We start from the raw sequence: 19,607 nt of genomic DNA on the forward strand, positions 1-19,607 counted from the left end.
AGAGAACTTCAGAATAACAATATTTAATATTTACATACATCAATGAGGCCAGTGATTGCACAGTTGGCAGGACAGAGGGTGTCCCCTTAAGCACGCAGACGTGACACTAAACATCTCCAGGGCAGGACAACGTGGAGCAAGCAGATGACAACAGCACAGTGCATTTAATTCTCCGTGCTGGAGGTGGTGTGTGCCAGTGGGTACCTCTCCCGCTCCCTGTACTTTGGGCTGCTCCCAGCCCAAACTGGCTTTAACAAAGACATTAGAGTCAGGGAGAGAAAACTAAAGGATGAGGGCAGGGCTGACATTTAGGGACTATGAAGAGCTCACGGAGCCCCTCTGCTGATGAAGGAGTCTCTCTCTGTCTGACTACATACTGAATATCCTTACTTCTAGCTGCCTCCTTGACTCTTTTTGAATAAGTTGGCTTTATTTTGTTGTCTGCTTTATATGATAGCACAGTCCAGGCTTCACTGCTGACAATGAACCTGAGGTTTTTAAGCCACCTGGCAGGTTTGGATGCACCTCGTCATGATTGCAAACTTCAGCAAGTCACGCTTTTTTTTCTTTTTTTTACAGAAGGTACTTTGAAGTCCTATGGGTCAAACTTCTTTCTTCTAGGAGTGAAGCTATGCTCCAAAGAAGTGTACGTGTGCTCCTCGTCTTAGCACAACTGACTTTTTCTTCCCCGTTTTATATACAGGGGACATCTATACAAAGTATTTTGTGTGCTGCATTAGAGGACTGCACAAACAGCCTTACGTGTCTGCAATAACTGTGTTCAAATAGCTTGCTCCCTTGCTGCACTGCAGAAATATGAACAACCTTTGACTGAGAAGACATGAATGTGTCTCTCTGAAGAACAGACTCTAAGTGCTTTAAATATATTCAGAATTTCATAACTGCACACAGGTGTAAAGGGTGGATAAAGATTACCTTACAGTTTGGCTGACTCAGAGAAGTCAGTGGCATGTCCAAGAATTCGCCTTTGAGGAAGTCACTGAAATGATGGCGTTTCTGATGTTTGCCAGTCATGAGGCTTGATCAAGCATCAAGGGTTTGATCTTGAGTGATGATGGGGAATTACGCAGTTCCTGGTAGGGATTACTGTTGCTGTGACACTGAGCCTGATGCAATTTGTTGCCTCTCAGATTATATCTCTTATTCGTTACTAAGCTGCACATAATTACTACCTTTATCGATTCAATGTTTATCTTTGCTAGTTAATTGCTTGTGCATGTGACCTTTTCTACAGCCCTACAGACCTGTGTGGAAATTGGTGAGACTCCTATTTAGTCTTGTGAGGGCAAAATTGGTGTCGAGCTTCTCCTCTTTGTTAAATCAGACATTGTTAAACTCTTGCTCCAAACCCTACTGTCTATATTGATCCAAATGCCCTTGAGGGCTACCCCATCTCTCAGATGCTCCTGAGGAAGTGATTTAGAAGAGCACTGGACGTTGTCAAACATGATAAAAAGCTAACGAAAGGGCACAAAGGGATTTTGGCTCTAGAGTGGCTGAGGGAGGCTGAAAACTGTGTTCTTCACTTGCCTCTGTGGTGTAGCAAATGGTGCTCAATATATTCCCTGCACATCCTCAATTAAATCTGGGAGTGCAGGGTTAGCAAGTTAATAGGAACAGACAGGTGAGCTCATGGCAGGATCTGGGGGGTGTGAGATTATTTACATCCAGCCAGAGAGCACCTGCTTCACGCAGCTGATAAATGAACATCAACTGTAGTTCATTTTCCCATATAGACAAGAGGACAGGTGGTGAGCTTTTATCTGGGGACCCTTGTGTTTTGTGCACAAGTACAGGTCAAGTATGGCAGTCAGGACCAGACAGATTAGTGGCTTTGCCAATACCCGAGACTCAGCAGGAATACCTAGAGAGATGAAAATTTGAAGTCTTCAATCTAAATAATCTAGTCCTTTGCCACTCTGACTTCTTCATAAAAAATTAATTTTGCCCCATGAAACTCCTGTACATTTTGGGTTTCCTTTGTCATCCCCCCATAAACACAGCACAGTGCACTATCCTTATTGTATATGAATTGGTAGCTCAGGGCTTGTCTTGGCATCCCCTGTAGGTCATTCACATTCCGGAAATGTTTGTCTGAAAGGCAATGAATGAAAGATAATTAACTAATATTCCAAAGGGATATCAGGATTACTGCAAGCATCTTGTAGAATAAAAATAAAAAATGAAAAGGAAGAAGTGGTAATAAATGAAACTCGAAAGAGTTTTTTTCCATTTTGTAAAATGACATTTTTACTACAGTTAACCAATTAAAACCACCTCTACTTGTCATCTCTCTCACTTACAGATACTGGATGGTCATTACACTCTATAAAAAAGGCTTCCTGAATAGGACCACAATCATGCAACCATGATCATATAGGTCAATATATCCCACTGCTCTGCTATTTTGAAATATCTGACAGAGTTATCCCTGACTACAATGTGAAGGAGAGAGACACAGTGTGCAAATATGTCTGTACTGCCTCAGCTCCCCGGCGGAGTTCATTCAGGGGCTGTGCAGATCTCTCATCACATACCATTTGTAGAGCCTGAAAAATAAAAGTGATAAGAACATAAAGAACTCTGACATCTTTTACGGCATACCAACCTTTCTTTTCCTCATACATGTGCCACATATGAAGCCAGTAAGTCCATTGATGACTTGAATAAAACAAAGAATAGCTTCAATCACACCAATGGCCAGGAGAATAGAGAAAAGGATGATATTCCAAAGGATGATGTTTTCAGGTTCTTTGCAAATGCTCCATGCTGTCTGGTTGAACAAATAATTTTCTCTGTGGTGGAGCAAAATAATCATCAGTGTATTAGAAAATTAAAATCTGAGAATGCTTTCTGTGTTACAGTTTCTGAACTTGTGTGCACAATGTAAAGTCAGTCTTGGATTCTGCTATAATTGGTAAAAGCTCGTGATTATCTTCAGAATTCCCTTTGCAGACATGCAACAGATGACTGGGGAAGAGAGCCCCGTCTGTACTTTGTTGCATGCACAAGAATCTCCCTTTTGTTTTATGGCAGTGATAATAACTAAAGATTCATAATGGTTTTAAAATGTGTCTCCATATCCTCCATTGCTGCTGTGGTATCCAGTCCTTCCATCGTCTCTAGCTCTGGCTTGAAGAGCATGGTTGCCAAGGTTAACTTTAAAGATTCAGAGAAGATTTTTGCTTTGCTTTTCAGAATTGCATAGAGTAGACTCAACTAACGATGATTTAACAGATTAATGGGACATAGTTATCAAACACTTCCTTCTGACTCCAGTGGGAGTCACAGCTCAGCAGCCTTTTGAAAGTGTGGTACAATTTGCACAAGGGGCTGCTGACAAGTACAACAGAAGAAACTCGGGCAGTTTGGCCAGAGATGATTCCTGGTCAAAGAGCTGACCAGCTGGAACATGCTACTCAGAGAAATGTGAATTTAGGTGTAGATCGGGTGGACTATCATTCACTTTGGAAAAAATCCAATTTGCTATGAAAAGATGAGAAGAGTGTGTGTGTGTGTGTGTTCAAGGAAAGCAAATTTGGAGGAGCCTGTAAGTCATACTCACTCCAGAGTGTTGTTCCTGAAAGGGTAGAGGTATTCTCCATCACCCGTGTCACACAGAGGGCCCCCAATCAGCCCCAGCGAGGAGATGACTGCACAGTACGCTCCTCCCGCAAATCCCAGCACAGCCAGGACCACTGACAGCAGCATCTGAAAGGGAAAAGACCTTCAACATCACATGCACAGAGGCATTGAGGAGCATGGAATACTTGCACCAAACGGGAAGGAAATCATCTTTACCTGCTTCTAACTACACGCTGAAACTCATAATAATAGTATGATATATGTGGGAGTAAAAACTATTTGAATTTTTCTGACTAGCACAGCTATCCTAGACGTCTATCCTAGACGTCTATCCTAGACGCTATCCTGACTTCATTGTCAGCTAAATGTAGGTAATTTAGTATATTGTCCCAGACCAAAGCAGCATTGGGTTGTGGCTGATGAACAGTCTCTCATAATAAAATCACCAGCCATGCCTCGTGGTGAAGGTGAGTGACTGATACTCCGTCTGAAACTCCTACCTACTCTGAACCAATTCTCCCCACCTGTTTCCTCATTTACTTCAACTGTGCATTCTGCACCTTGGTTGAAGGATCTTAATTATGCTAACGATTAGTTTTAGCACGGCATAGCAGTATGAGGAATTGCAAAGACAGTTATGATAGAGAAACTCAAATGGTCTTTTACTACTTCTACATTTTATGATAGCAGTTAGTGCTAGTGCTAGTAGTACTCATCAGTGCTATCTTTGATGGCTATTCTTTGGCATGTGATTTTCCCATTTGAAATCTGTTGGCTGTATGGCTACCTTCATCTCACCTGTTTGCTTTACTGTCACCTGATTATATAGAGAAAGACTACTTGTCACTGAAAGGGGAGTCTGAAGCTGCTGCAGCTGTTAGATTTGCTCTCCTGGGCATTTTCTAGACACAGAGTGGCATTTCCCCATTATATTTACTCTTCTGGAGTCTTTTCTGGAGGCTTGTCCTGTAGACTATGGAAATCCAACAATTTTATTAACTATCACATCATCTCAACCTTTCACCATTTTCCCTAGCTGTACCATCTTCATTTACCACTTTAAAAAAAAGAAAATTATTTCCTCATTATTGTCTTCAGTTGCAACATAAGGTCTAAGCTAGGATGCTTGAGTCTGTTGAAATTAGTTTCCCATGGTGTTGGCTTGTTATCCACCTCTTGCAAAGGTTTTGCTGATAATTTCTGCTGATTTTCTTCTAATTATTTCCATGCTTTAGCCTTCACACAATTGGTTTGTCTCTGGCGAGCTGAGAAAGACTTCTAGCATTCATTATTGGAGTATTTGCATCAGCTGCTTTGGTGAAGTTACCAAGTTCCTCCTGTCCCAGCTTGTGCTACTCTCTATTGCCTGGATTCTTGTTTCATGCACATTTCTTCCTTCCCTGTTTCTTTCTCTGGAGGTGGTTTTTTTTTTTGTGGAATTAATATCCTGTCTGGTTATCCAGGTATCTTTGCTTATCTAGGTTTATTTGTCTGGAAAGCTGCTATGACTGTTCTTGTTCTACTAGTAACTCTTAAGGAAGGCTTAGAGAGAAACATACTGGAGAGTGTTTGCTGGTGCAATGACATAAGCTGTGTTTTGGAGGGCCTTTTTTCCTCATTGTGCCAGTGCAGTGGATGCTTTCAGACATGTACATGCTAAGCTGCAAGACACGGAAGCTTGCTGAATCTGTTACTTTCCAGAATCATTACTCTGTAACGCAAGGACAAGAAGCCATCTAGATGTGTTTGCAGGCAACAATTTAAAATGGATTAACAAAAAATCTTACTCAAAGCAGCATGTAATCACTGTGAACTGGAGAACTCAGTAAGGTGAATAAAAGGATGAGAAAGTTAGTAATTATTATTGCTGTTGTTGATACTTTGGCAGTGCATAAAGGCTGCGATGAAGTCCAAAACTATTAAACCAGGGATTGCACAAAATGTAATAGGTTAGAGTTCCTACCCTGAGCAAAATTGTTATGTTCTGGTTAAATGATAATTCCAATCAGTATTGTTTCTGTAGCCTTCTTTTTTTTTTTTTTTCTGTGAAAAGCAATGCTGAGTATTCAGTGTAAATTACAACTTTATACCTAAGGTCCCTGAAGCATAGAGGTGGCCAAACTAGCCTTTGGGTTACACAGGCTCCTGAGTAGCTCCAGTGTGGGCTGTTCCTCTACCAGTAGGTAGAATCTGGTGGACAAGCCACCAAGAGATGGGGACCCCATGTCAGGTCCATCCAGACCCATCTCGTAAGGATCTCTGACACCTTGGGAAGCTGCTCCCATCATTCATGTTTGAAACAGTCCCAGGGCTCCTCTACTCTCCATCACCTGGTGATTCACACCATACTCCACCTTGAGCATACAGCCCATACAGTCAAAGCGTTCGAGCGACGCTGCTGTGGGTGTCTGTGCATTTACTCCCGCTATCCCCAAAGTAAAGTTTCCCTGAGGTTTCTTCTCCTGAGGAAGTACATCACTGGCCTTCAGAGCTCCCTGCAACGCTCACCTCTTTTTGCATGCTTGGAAATCAGTCTTCCCCAGGAGCTGTTCTGGGAGAAATGGTTGGTTTTAATGCCATTCATAGCACATGCTCTTTGCTTGTGTCCCCGTCTCACCTCTACATTGAGCCGCATTCTGTTTAAATCACAGGCTGACGTATACAGCTGCACTCCTTTCTACCTCAATGAGGTGGGCAATTCCCACAGTCCTAGAAGACAGCATTTTCAAAGATCTGCTGTCCTCACGAAGCCTATTGTCTAGTTTGGTTTGAGTAGCTTCCTGACCTGGCCATCAAACAGCACACAAACTACTTTCTCAACAGTGTCTGTTGCATTCCTCTATAACAGTAAATAAGGAAGAGGAGGACCAGTTCATAGGTAACCAATCAATCATGGGAAGGTGCAGACAGGATACCTGGCATCTGTGTGCTGCTGCTAGGGATGGCTCAGACAGTGAAAGGGTGGTGGAGGGGAGTGGAGGACCGTGGGGGTCTGCAGATGTGGGCTGCTGGATGGCACTGTGCTACCACCTGCATTGGCAGGCTGTAGGAGAGAGCCCAGCCAGTCCGGGGAAGTTTGATTCTTGGCTCTGTAATATTCACTGCTGGTATGAAGGATGGACAAGGGAGATCTGAGATACTGTGTAAACTGAGCCCAGCTGAGCTGGATTTCCCCTCATGACTTACCAGGTTTAGCGCAGAGTGGGAACACCCACAGAGCAGCTGTTTTTCACCACCGCTTTCTACATGGCTCAAAACCAGGAGAGGCAGCTGGCTCAGGTGCTGGGTTCAGGGTGCCTAGGCTCACATCCCAGCTCTGCAACTGGTCTACTTGGCCATTGCTAGCAAATCCTTCCTGCTGTGCACATGATGTGGCAAAACCAATGTAATGACATGTCCCTTGGGATGTACTTGCTGACATCGTAATGAAGAATGTTACTTTGGCATTACGAATATTGAATTAAGTAAAACATCTTGAAGAGGTAAAGGTCTTCTTATGGACCAAACTAAATATTAGTTGAATAGTAGAGTCATGCTTCATTGTATGGACTCTCTCATTCCAGCCTGCTTCTGGGAAGGATGCAGACTGAAAAAATATTTCTAAGTCTGTTTATTCTTGCTAATAATGATAGCTACACAGAAGTCTGTGCCCAGTGCTTGATGATTAATGGAGATGCCTGTATAGCATGTTGCTTTATAATATTCTTAATTATCAAGGAAAAAAGTCTGTCTGGCCTTTCTCTGGATGACAGAGAGCCCAAACTGCATTTGCACTTATCATGTGCATAACCCTTGGACAAATACGTGCTATGGGTCAAAGCCTGCCGTGGGGACCAGCCTCTGGGAAGCAGCACTGCATTCTCGGCTCCCGCCGCAGCAGTGCAGGCTTTTAGCATGGACCTGCCAAGTAGGGGACCTGTCTGCCCCCACTGAGGTAAGCAGGGATGAACCTGTGGAAAAGCAAATTGCCGTGGAGGGGTACGGAGGAAACAGGACCAGGTGAAAGCAGAAGGAACAGGCAGCCATCTCAATCTTTAAGACCATCTTGAGCAGGAGGAAGCTGGATCTGTGATCTACTTTATGTGGGTTGAAGTAAAGTAGCTTTGTCGCCACTCTGCCCTCAGCGATGTGGCTAAAAGCTCCAGCACCTGCCTGGCTGAGTCTGATTTCCCTCATATCAGTGGCTGCAAGATCATAACATTCTTGATGGCTCACTGAGCCCTCAGCCCCAGCCCAGGGACGCTGTAAATCAAGCTCTTCTTCTGCATTTCCCTGACATTGCTGTTGATGGTGGTGTGATGGTTTGTCACTGTATGTTTCCACCTGCTGAGCAGCCATTTAAGAGCTATTGTGCAAACCCTATAGTTCCATTTCAACACATAAATATCCACTTACCCCACATCTGTTAGCGCAACATCCTGCTCCGCCTGCTCCCAGCATCATTAATGCCGGCAAAATAACCTGTGAGAAAAGCACAAGCTCAGTTGGTGTGCAGTACTTCTGCTAGCAACGTTTTTAAAGTCTAGGAGCTGGGGCATCATGTTCCTCAAATGCAAACCAACTTCTACCTCTTCTCTGTGAGTTACACGTGCTTAGATATTGGTGCTTGATGAAGAGTGACTCAGGAAGAAGTATGGGATTACAACTAGAGCTGTCTGGCAAGTTTCTGGTACAGTAATTCTGGCTACTGAAGTTATACTGCTTCTTTTCAGCAGGGGTTTGTTGTTTTTTTCCAGGAAAAAACATGTCAGTTTTGAGAAAATGGAATTTCTGCTCAGAAAAGATGCATTGCTGGAGTAAGAATTATGTCAGTTTAAAATTTCTGAGCATCCTGCTCTGGATTATAATTGGGAGATCAGTCTTAAACTTCTTGAAACACATCTGACTGGTTTTTTGTGCTAAGCTTCTGGAAAACCTACAAAATGGGCTTCTCTCAACAGGGAACTCCCAGTTCACCTCAGCTTTCTCCATGGTAATTATCAGGTGAAGCTGTACTGATACAATGGAATGAGCAACCATCGGTGTCTCAGGATATAATGCCACCTTACAGAGGCATCAGGAGATAGGAAAAGGTGCATTTAGTTTGTTAGCTAGAAGGCAAGAAAGGTTTTGTGGTTCCAGTTGTGCAGCCAGAGCACTCCTACTGCCTCGCCTCTGCCCACCACTGCTTGTGTAGACATCTCACAGAGAAAAGAAGTTTGACAAAGTAGGAAATGGTCCCTGTAGAGTTAATGAAAGAAGGAGACACACAGCCCCCTCCCGCCAAACAAGCAAACAAAGAAGAAAAGGTGAAAGCTGTAAAAACAGCCTGATGAGTTTTTGGAGACATGTCCCACATGGGGCGGGAAGAGCAGAATGTCCATGGTGAATGAAGCCTGGGGAATTTATGTGAGTAGTGTGAATATTCCTGTTAGACTGTGGTAGGACAAACTGTAGGTAGTTATGAAACCTGCTTAAGTTTGCAGGCTCCTAAATAATTTCCAGTGGATATGCTCTCCGTTGCCTTTTATGCACACCCCAGAGGCAGCCTCCAGCACCTGCTGTGGTCGCTGGACCACAGCTGTGGAGGCCTGCAGATGCAGAACATTAAGGTTAAAAGGACGTTCCTCTTCCCGGAAAGAAGTAATCCCTTAAATAATCACAGGTGGTCCCCAAGGCAGCCTCAGCCCCAGCCTAGCACTTGGAAGGAGAGATAATATCTCTGCCCATCAAACCAACGCTCCCTCTCCTCCAGGGCTGTCTGTCTTCTTTGGAGGTTTCCCATAGAAACTATGAGCTTTTTGTGTCCTTTATTAGCCTGGCTCAGGATGAAGGCTTTGCTTGGCAGCTTTGTTTTTTTGCAGTGCTTGATTATAAACACCTGCCTTTTGACATGGGAATGAGAATTTGCTAGATTTGGCTGTCGTCAGAATGAGGTCTGTGAGTGAGCCACAGCTCTGTCAGGCATTTCCCAGTGTAGCACATAGGCTTTCCATCAGGAAAGATGTTATTATGACACACGGAGCCAGCCTTCCTCTCTTTACACCATGAACTTTTCAAATCAGGAAATAGAAAGACTGTCACGTCATATAAATTTCCATTAGAGAAGCAGCAGAGGAGGAAAGGGTGGGGCTGGCTGCACAGCCGAAGAGCACATTGATGATCTAGCTATCAGTCTATGGACAAAGTTCCTAGGTGGAGGCAGGTTTTCTGACTCATGGAGCCAGGCAAGGCTGCTATGAAGTTTCCCCCGCAGAACTGGCTCCGAAGGCTGCGTCCTGGTTACAGGGAGATTCTCCAAGGTCAGACAACCTGACAGCATGACTTTCTCCCCAGCCTTGAGGTTCCTTCAGGGGGATCCTGGAAGCACAGCGGAATGCCGTGCATCCTGGTCTGTCCTCACTGTGGAGTCAGGACACAGCCCAGGCTCCAGTCATGGGCACTCTTGCCCCTTGCTTAGCTCCCTAGGAGGTCCAGAAGCCAGTCCTCATTCTTCCATGCTTCCAGCACCTGGAAAATGGAGCTGATTATGATGCTGTCTTTCCCCTTCTCTTCACCTGTGGGCATGCGTCATGATGTTTTCTGGAAAACACGTACACTCAACAGCATTTTTCGTGGATCAATAATTACTCCTAATATTGTGTTTTGAAGGTCAATGCATTTTTCCTCCCCTCTCACTTGCTGTTCTCATTTTTGATGTATGCACTGCTGGCCACAAGCAAGCCTCTGTGGAAGCCTTAAAAGAAGGCACATTTTCAGTGAGCCTGTGATGCTTTCATGCCTAACATCTTCCTTTCCTTTCATTGAACGCCAATGACTCCTGGGCTTGCAGTGATACAAATTTTCCACAGGTGTCTCCTGTAGTTGCACTTGTTCCTTTAGGCTTCCTTCCACAAACTCACACTTACACTCAAGGTCAGCACGAGTAACAGGCCCAGCAATAGGTAGCTGGAAGAAGAAGCAGGCAAGCAGCTGGCAGAGAACAATTTATTGAATGATCTTATACCATGTTTCTGCTTGGGGAAATATGAGTCTGAACCACATTCATTGTAGCTTTTCCATAGACGTAAGTGGTAGCTGCGTCATAGCCTGACTGTGCATGAGATTTGCTTTTTTTGAAGTTAATTATTCTTAAACATTCATTTTTTGATGTGCAGGTAGCCAGCTCTGTGCCAGTTTACCATCTGCCTAGGCTGCGTAACAGCCAGTACTTGTCATATGCATGTTACTCATTTCGCTTTTTATCTACACTTGCGTGGATAATTGGAAGAAGGTAAAGGGAGCAGGCTTTCTAATGAGCTGTAAAGATCAGTATTCCCAAACACGTGCCCTTCTGCTTATGGATATTCACAAAAAAATGATTTTTCCTGAATAGTGGAGTGGAGAAGTGGTCACAGAACCTAGACACAGTCTCCTACAAACCAGACCAAATCCCAAAGGAGGCAGGTGGGTGTGTGGGAACACGGAGGGCGTTTTGGATGTAAGCCATTTGCAGCTTCCCATTCATCGAGTGTTGGCTGGGTGTCTAATGAACACCTACTGAAGTGTGTTTCAGTTTTGCCCTTAGTGATTTTTGTGAATTATGTGAAAATAAAATCAGTTAGAGGAGTAATGAGGGGGTGCAGCCAATAGTGAAAAATCACCACTTCCAGCTGAGCTTAGGACCTTGGCTTTGCTTTGACTCATGGAGACAGGAACACCCAAGTCATGCTTCTCCACGGTGAGAAGTCAGTTTTATTGCTTCCTCCTGACTTGCAGTTCTGACATTTATTTCAGGAATACCATGTATTCCTGTGGTTAGGAACTTTTTCAGTCTTGAATCTACTTTCTCAGTCCTGAACCCCAACTTCCCAGTTAAGCTGATCACATGTTTATGCTGAAGACATTTCTATGGCTCTTTTTTTTTTGTTAACAGAAGTTTTCTTAGCCCCAAATTTAAAACAAAACAAACCCATAAGAAGCAGTAGCAGCACTTCTCTCTTACCAGTATTCCAGCTCCCACAATGCCATGGAAAAACCAGACCAGATCGGTTATCTCACTGAGCTGCAGAATTTGTCCATTGGGGAAGTACAGGAGGGTGTTGGAGACTATGGCACATGCTGCCAGTGGGAGCAGGGTGATCCCAATGCACTTCGAACACTTCCCCGTGCACATGGTAGCTCCCTGCTGAGGAAAGACACAGGGAGGTTTGGGTTACTGCAGCACAGCGAGCATGGGATTTCAGCAGTTTCCTTCTTTAATGAAAGAAGAATCAGTTCTGAAGCAAGAAATGTTCTAGTTAACATTGTGTTAACTAATGTTCTAAACTTACATGGATATCAGTGATCTAGATTTACATGGATAATCCTGTTCTACATAGCCTGTTCCCTTCAGAGACTTTATTTAAAATGTAATTATTAAAAACTGGAATGTTTAGCTGAATTTATTTAGAATTGCCAGGACTAAACATGTGTTAGTATGAAATGAACAAGCGTTGTCCATTGGGAACATCAGTCACACAACCATGGCTGCACAAACTGATACCATGGCTAGAAGACTTCGTGGTGGGGCCAAGGTCTTGGGTGGAAGGGGAAGGGGCTGTGCTGGCTTGTCTGGGACCACCATTTTGGTAAGCTGATTTGACATGTCCTGCACTGAAGGTCTAGAAAAGCAGGAAATGACTGCCAGGAATGCCACAGAAACGTTCAACCCTGCCTTTGTGCTGGGGCAGATGGGGGAGCCTCACCAGAGCCCCTACCAGCTGCAGTTTCTCTATTTCAGTCAAAAATACACTGTCAGCAAGAGTCAGAGAACCTTTCGTTGCCATTTGCTGTGATGTGCTTATCTACAGAAAAGGGTAGATAAGACTATGGGTTACAGGGCTATTTGGCATCCTCCCTAAAATATCCCCAAAACTAGAAGCATATCTAATCCTATGCCTACTTGCTAAAGGCATGTCACAAAGCCATCCCACCTCTTTTTCAGAGATCTGTCACAACATATAAAACAGCAGCTTAGTATTTCACAGTGGTCAGGTTCTTCTTTTAAAATCAAAGAATCATCTTTTAAAATCAAAGAAATAATATAAAGGAAGCACTGGTTGAAAGGGATCTCTGCAGGTCTCCAGTCTGACCTCCTGCTGAAAGCAGGACTACCATCAACACTAGGTTGCTGTGTCAGCCATGGCTTTGCGTAGCTGAGCTTTGAAAACACCCAAGGATGGAGCTACCACCACCTCTCTGGGTGACCTGTTGGAGGGCTGCCCCAACCTCTTGGTGAAAAAGTCTTTTCTCGTGTCCAACCTGAATATCCCAAGCTCTAACCAGAGCTGTTGCTCCTCGTTATGTCTTTTCCATCACTTTTTCGCCTCTATCACTTCCTTACAAATTTGATGTAGGCTGCGGTTAGATCCCCCTTCACCAAAGCGAGCAACTCCAACTCATGATGCACCTATGCTGTGGTCTATAGCTGAACAGGAAAAGCTGTTCCATACAAAAGTGGATCCACAGATCTTTCTCCACGTCAGTTCGGAAATTTCAGACTACTGTAACTGAGATTATTGAACTTTCAGACTGCCATTAACTTCACGGCATAAACTGATCACAACTTCTTCATGATGTTTGATCATAGCTTCACTCTAGCTCAAGGCTTTCAAATGCAGAAAAATACAAAATGCCAGTCTGTGGGTTTCTGTCCTCAGAGAAAGCTGATGGTTCATGACAAAGATGGCTTTGCTCTACCATGAGCAAGTTATAAAATGTAAGAGAAGGACGATAATCTGGATAAAAACCATTTCAGTACAACTGTGTTACACATGCACACATGCAGCCATGCACGCACGCATGCCTATGTTTGCTACAGGCAGACAGTTTTTGTAATAACCAAGGCAGTAAACAGTGAAATGTCCCTCAATTTAGTCATGTGTGTTGGCTAATCCTGAAAGTTGTGTGACAGAAGTTGGTGTTGAGAAGGTATTAAGCAGACTAGGAGTACAGAAGTCAATTGAGGTTGGGTTTCCAAGTAAAAAAGCCCAGGTGCAAAACAGTATGAAGATACTTGAGAAAGCCAGAGACAAGCTGAAATGGGCTTCGTTGACAGAACGAAGACAGTGCAGAGGTGAGGTAAGGCACAAAGACAGACCAATATCCTCAGACCTCTGTAGCTGAGAAGGAAAACAGAAAGACTGTATGGGATGCTGTGTATTGCTGTGAGGTAGCTGAGACTGCCAGAGACTTCTTTGGAATTTGCATTTCTATGGCAAAAAATTTTCATTGTTCTCTGCTGCTATGAATTTAATGAGAGCACTGTGCTTACATGCCCTACCTTCTGAGCACTTTACAATCACTTTATACTTTTTAATCCAGTTTTAAAACAAGTTAACTGGCATCAAACTATTCCAGAAGGGAATATTTTTAACAGAGATGCTTCTTGGTTTACGGTTATTACCTATTGTTTATATAGTGCTCAAAATTGGGCAGGGCATGTTGCAAGCCTCTGGAAAAAAGCCACAGCTCGAAAAGATAAAAATCTGAACAGACTGAGAATGTGCAAATGAAAGATGAAGCAGGGAGGGAGCGTAGGGAAATGGAAAGAATATTGGATATTTCACCCATCTTTCTCTCAAATATCCAATGCATTTGCCTTTTTTTTTACACGTATTTTTGCTTGTCTGCTTTCCTGTCTCATTCAAGCTTTTGCTTTTCCATGTGTTTGCCCAACCTCACCTACTTCCCTTCCCCAGAGAGCAGCAAACCAGCACAGGCACAGCCTGGCCTCCTTCTAAAACACTAAGTCTTGTAGGTGAGTTCTAAATTCTCTTCTGCATCTTCTGTACATAGCCAGAGGGCCCAATTCTCGGCCGGTGCGAAGCAACATGACGCTGCTTTGGCTAGAAGAACAGGGGTTTACAGTCTATTCTCTCTGACCTATCTCAATACCACTTCAAACTGCAAGGACAGCTTACCTAAACATCAATCACCAGACCTAGTGAGAGCCTCTACCACCAAAATCCATGCCGCTTTGCCACCTTTGTACATCAGAGGATCTGACCATGTTATTAGAGCTTAGGAAAGCACTCTGGATTGCCAGAAGCACTCAAAACACTTTATTAATTCAGCAAACAAAAGCTCTTCTATAGCTTTGTTAAGCAAGCTGGCTAGAGCTAGCTTCTAATTTTTAACTAGGGTTTTAGAAATTTTCGTTTTTAATGCTGAAGGAAGCAAGTAAATACCTTTACTTACCTTCTACACAGGTCTAAGATGGCCTCCAGGCTCCAGGGCTCCCGCAGCGGGTTTCAGGCTTTCCACCTCCTCTCTCCTGGAGCGTGGCGGTCTGAGGGAGGCACAGCGATGTTTTCGGGCAACAGCCTTTTTTAAACAAATAGCTATTTGTCTCTGGAGAATGAGGAAATACCCCAAGTTATCCCTGGTTGGCCAGTGTGAGGTTGGCATGTCACCCAGCGTTATTGATTATTTTGAGGCAGTGATCCAGTGGTCAATGCCTTGGTCCCCCAGGACACAGAGATCGGAGCAGTGGAGACCTTTTTACTGCTGCAACTATTTCAGCTGTGCACAGTTTGGCAGAAGAGGAAAGTCAGGAAACAGCAGGGGTACAATCGTGCAATGATGAACAGTAGGTGCATGGCAAAAAATGTGGTTGAAGCACAAGGTGGTGGCACAGAGAAGTCTGGCCATTGGTGTGGAGTCATCTTCTGCACAATGGGTTGAGGCCGTTAAAATGGCATGAACTTTGCTCCAAAGCATGCTGCTGGGAGAGCTGGGTGAGGAGAGTGGGAATGGGAAGGGAAGAAAATTCTCAATAAAGGGAAGGAAAGAAAATTCCCAAGAAGACAGGGTAAAGAAGAGAGAGAAGGGTAGAAAAAGAGAAAGAAGGGTAGAAAGGAAGGAAAGAAGATTCCCAAGAAGACAGGGGAAAAAAGAGAGAGAAGGGTAGAAAGGCTGGAAAGAAGGAAGAGTTGTGACCAAGGGAGGAAGCAAGGAAAGAAAAACACAATTCCAAGGAGGAGAGAGTGGGAATATGGAAAGGAAACTGAAGGTTTATTTTGGCAGAGGAGAAGAGAAAGGTAGAAGAGACACTAGGGATGGGCCAAGAAATGAAAACCACAATGAAGAGTATGAAGAAACATTAAAATTAAACTGGGAGAAGACTCATACCGAGGAAAAAGGGACTTTCTTTTGTAGAAAATGTGACAGTAATAACCATTAAAATATATGCAAACACTAAAATGTATAAACATGTATGTTACTTGGTAGATTAGATTTGGCCCTAGTCATGCTGGGAATATGCTCAGATCCGTCTCTTCAACTGAAAACACCCCCCCTCCAGCAGGCACCTGCTGTTGCCTTGTACTCAACATCCAGATGGAAGGATGACTTGATTACAAAAACATTAATGAAAGGGGCACATGAGTGAAAGCAAAGATGCAAAATATTCCACTCTCCACCCTGCTGTCTCTCCTCTTCATTCTCTAATCTCACTATGAAAGATTGATTGTGTAGGGTGGAATTCATCGCAAGTGACTTTGGATGTCCATGAGGTATATGTGACCTGAGACTGCATTTATTTCTAGTAGGAGAAACAGACGCTTTTAAGGAAAAAAATGACAAAGATCTATTTTAGGAGTTACTGTAGGGTTACAGTAAAGCATTAATAGTGAAAGAATCTCAACAGTTGTTCAGATCTAGATGTTGGCATCTGTGGTCAGATGAATTGCATCCATGAGGACTACCAGCATTGCAAGGTGGCTGCAAAAGCACAGGGGCAAAGCCTGGGACTTCAGTCCCCAGGTGGCAAATTTAATACCACCAGTGTCAGAGGATGCAAGGAAGTCTTCACCACTGACTCACAGCCAGTGAAAATCTTTAAAAAGCCCGTAGAGTCATCTTGGGCAGAGAACCTTCATTACAATACAGATTGCAAAAAGGAGGGAAAGCGAGCTGAACCCACTGAACCCAATGCCCCAAACTTCAAGTGACATCAGTGGCAACAGCAATTCACCATGTTCTTTTGTGGTGGTGCTTCAACTCCAAGAAAAAGGAACAAAGTAAGTGTCGGACAGTCCTCAGACAGGGCAAAGGCACAAGGCCTATTGGCATTTAAAGCATTCAAAGAATTAAATCTAGAATAACTTCAAGACCACCAGCAACTTTCACTGGTGGCTGGGGCACCTGGGGGGGAACTGCCAGCTTATGTAGAGAGTTAAGAAGCAAATAAGGAAACTTCATAATGATGCTTATGATGAACCCTTCCCCTAAATCTCATGTCCCGGTTGCCTGGTGTTTTTATAGACTCTTACTCTTTAACATCTCTAAGGTACCACCTTTCCTATCCTCACATAGCTAACACTCTCATTAGGGCTCAGCATCCTTGATTTTGATTCTGTTTTTCTCTGATTTTGCCTGACTCATAGCCCTCCAGGGCGATGTGCAAGGCTCACCTCTGTAGTTTCTCATCTGTACTGTCTCCCCAGCACTATACCTTCCTTTACTGACCTTTTTAATTTTCTCCTCTTCACTTTCCAAAGCCTATCCCATCCTACCATACTTCATCTATCACTTATCATTTAGTGTCTAGACTTGACACCTTGACTTCATTGTCTCTGTTAATTTCAAACACCTCTTAGTGCCATTCTCCACTGAACGCTTGATAGCTTTTCAAGCAAGTGCACAATGAGAAGAACCAATATTGTATTAGTTTTGTGCTTTTCCATTTTGCTACAGAAACCAATTGTCTTTCATTCTACTACATAAATTTTAAACTGTCTGGGACACGTTCACTGTTTTCGTCTATGTTTGCAGAAGCACTTAACCAAAGACTAATGCTTCTCGCCATTACAGAAAAAAAATACTGTTAAGCTATATTAAACACAGTTCTCTTACTGCTTCGAGGGTATCTTTAGATTTGCTCATTACTGAGTAGGGTCTATATTCAGTCTTTGATGAGATCTGAACTAAATATTGCTCATTGTGAGGTACAGAAGGAATGCCAAAAAGAAGAGCACAATAAAAGTCAGTATTAACACCGGAGACCCTGACTCCTACCTGTTTTTCTGAACTGATAGACTCATCCTAAAGAAATGAAAAAAACCAAGCTCTAAATCACTTAGAAAAATTGAGTTTTGCCTGTGAAGTGTTTAGTGACTAAGCTGGGTGTATACAATTGTGTACATCTATTTTTCCCCCTGCAATATTGACTCTGAAGGCAATGAAAGCGTTTTGTGTTCCACTGATCAATGCCTCCTGATTATATTGACTTACTGTGCATCAGCTCTCGTCCTCCTTTTATTTCTCTCCTTTTAGCCGTAAACTCTTTATTAATTTTCCAGTTACACATAGTAGCATGGGTACTGAGAGAAGAAATGTAAATGTGCAAAAAATCCTGTTCATCACACTAGGAGTGAAACCCATTCCAGCCCTACAATTTCCCTGGATGGTGCAACATGTGAGCTAGGAACTGAAGAATTACAGCCCCGTGCAGGTTTTTGAAGGACATATCTGACTGCCCACTTACTCTATTAATAGATCCATCCCATTTGGAGTGCAGCTGCAATGTGCTAATGAGAAAACGCCCTTTTTGCTGTGTAAAACAGGAGCCAGAGAGCTCTGCTCTCATTTATTCTAATACAAATCTGAAGTGGTTCCTCTGAAGTCAAAGCTTTATTCCAGGTACACAGTGACACTCTGCTCAATCTAATTTATTCCACTTTGACACCATGACACAAATTATCTCTTGCTGCTGTCTCCTGTGACACTTTGTCGTTAATGTTTTCTTCAGCTGCGGGAAAGGGAAGATGATTTCCCCAAAGAAGAATCAGGAAGCAAACTGCTGTTAAGAGTCTTTTTCCGAGATGAGCTGGCTCTGTGAAGGTTCACGAGCTCTGGCATTGCAGATAACCTGCCCTGGCGCCCCAGCTGGCTCTCCCTGCCCTTGCAGCAGGTATCCAAGTTAACATGCCTGCCTGTACCCAGGATAGCGGATGGCCTGTTAAGGTAGAAACAGCAAGGTGGAAATGGCAGTACCAGCGTTATTTAGGTTTTTCTTTATCCAGAGTATCCCAGACCCACATCAACCCACCTGATAAAGAGCTGATTGCACAGCAAGAGCAATGAGTGAGATGAGGTGCAGCTCAATGCAAAAAGGCTCAAGTCTTCCATCAGATCAGAGCTAGCCACAATAAATGACATTGAATAACTGAGTGGTGCGGGTTATGGCGCTTATATTAAGAATATGTATGGGTCTGAAGAGGTGGAATGGAAGATGCTCTGGATGAAGCTTTAAATGGGGTCTCCACACTCTTTGGGAGTATATTCACTGCACGGTACCATCACACATGCGTGGTCCTAACACACACCTGGTTCTGAATGTGCACTTCACAGGGACAACAGCTTAAATACCAGACAGATGCATATTCTCTTCTATTTTATCTATTTTCTGGTATTTGTTTCCTTCTTTCTTTTCCCTTGAATCTCCTTTATATGCACAACTCTCTCTCCTACATACTTAGGCTCTCTCTCCTCCTTGAGATGACATCCAGCGTCTTTGCTGAGCAGTTTTCCCCCTCTGATGATGGTGCACACACTACTGACTCTGGGGACAGTAATGCCACCAGAAAGAGACAGTCCTTTAAGAATAAACCCTGGGGTTATCAATGACCCTATGAGCCTGGGCACTCCAGGTTTGCACAGCCAATGCTCTGCAGAAGCACCTTCTGGGATGAGAGGGAAAGGTGCCAAAACAACACCCAGCAAGCTCTGCCCGTCCAGCAAAATGTCACCCACTGCTTGCTTGTGGGTATGCATGTTCATCTGATGTATCGCTAAGTTCATTTTTTTTTTTATTACCTGAGTGTTTGTCCAGAGAAAGCACTGTGCCGGCCCCACTGTTTTCTAAAATGGCAGTGAACCATGACCTGTGGCCAAGGGTTGTTTGTGCTCCTAACGCAGAACAACACTGTCACTATCCAATATTAAAATAATTAGAGGTTTGTGCTTTCATTTTGCTGGTTTCATGCAACACTTCTTTC

General features: G+C 43.6%; 1 protein-coding gene across 2 annotated transcripts; it reads right to left on the reverse strand.

The window, feature by feature from the left end:
* Positions 1–7: 7 nt before the first annotated feature.
* Positions 8–14,922, reverse strand: LOC104327649 (transmembrane 4 L6 family member 1). Of its 2 annotated transcripts, none has more exons than XM_075417477.1 (6): positions 14,806–14,922; positions 11,570–11,749; positions 8,002–8,067; positions 3,587–3,732; positions 2,630–2,816; positions 8–2,115 (listed from the first exon to the last, which is right to left on the reverse strand). In XM_075417477.1, exons 2-6 carry the CDS (start codon positions 11,738–11,740, stop codon positions 2,095–2,097), a joined length of 591 nt encoding a protein of 196 aa, XP_075273592.1. In that variant the 5' UTR covers positions 11,741–11,749; positions 14,806–14,922; the 3' UTR covers positions 8–2,094. The 2 variants fall into 2 exon arrangements, with proteins under 2 accessions (XP_075273592.1, XP_075273586.1); XM_075417471.1 differs by having other exon boundaries at positions 11,570–11,752.
* Between the last annotated feature and the right edge of the window lie 4,685 nt (positions 14,923–19,607).

This window comes from Opisthocomus hoazin, chromosome 1 (genome assembly GCF_030867145.1).
Source record: "Opisthocomus hoazin isolate bOpiHoa1 chromosome 1, bOpiHoa1.hap1, whole genome shotgun sequence".
NCBI lineage: Eukaryota > Metazoa > Chordata > Aves > Opisthocomiformes > Opisthocomidae > Opisthocomus > Opisthocomus hoazin.

Bases quoted from the DNA above. Each gene is read 5' to 3' on its own strand.
- LOC104327649 (XM_075417477.1), bottom strand. From the start codon at position 11,740: ATGTGCACGGGGAAGTGTTCGAAGTGCATTGGGATCACCCTGCTCCCA. The intron at 2,817-3,586 runs GTGAGTATGACT...GCTCCACCACAG, and splicing joins TTCAGGAACAACACTCTGGA to AGAAAATTATTTGTTCAACC. The intron at 2,116-2,629 runs GTTGGTATGCCG...ATTGCCTTTCAG, and splicing joins CATGTATGAGGAAAAGAAAG to ACAAACATTTCCGGAATGTG.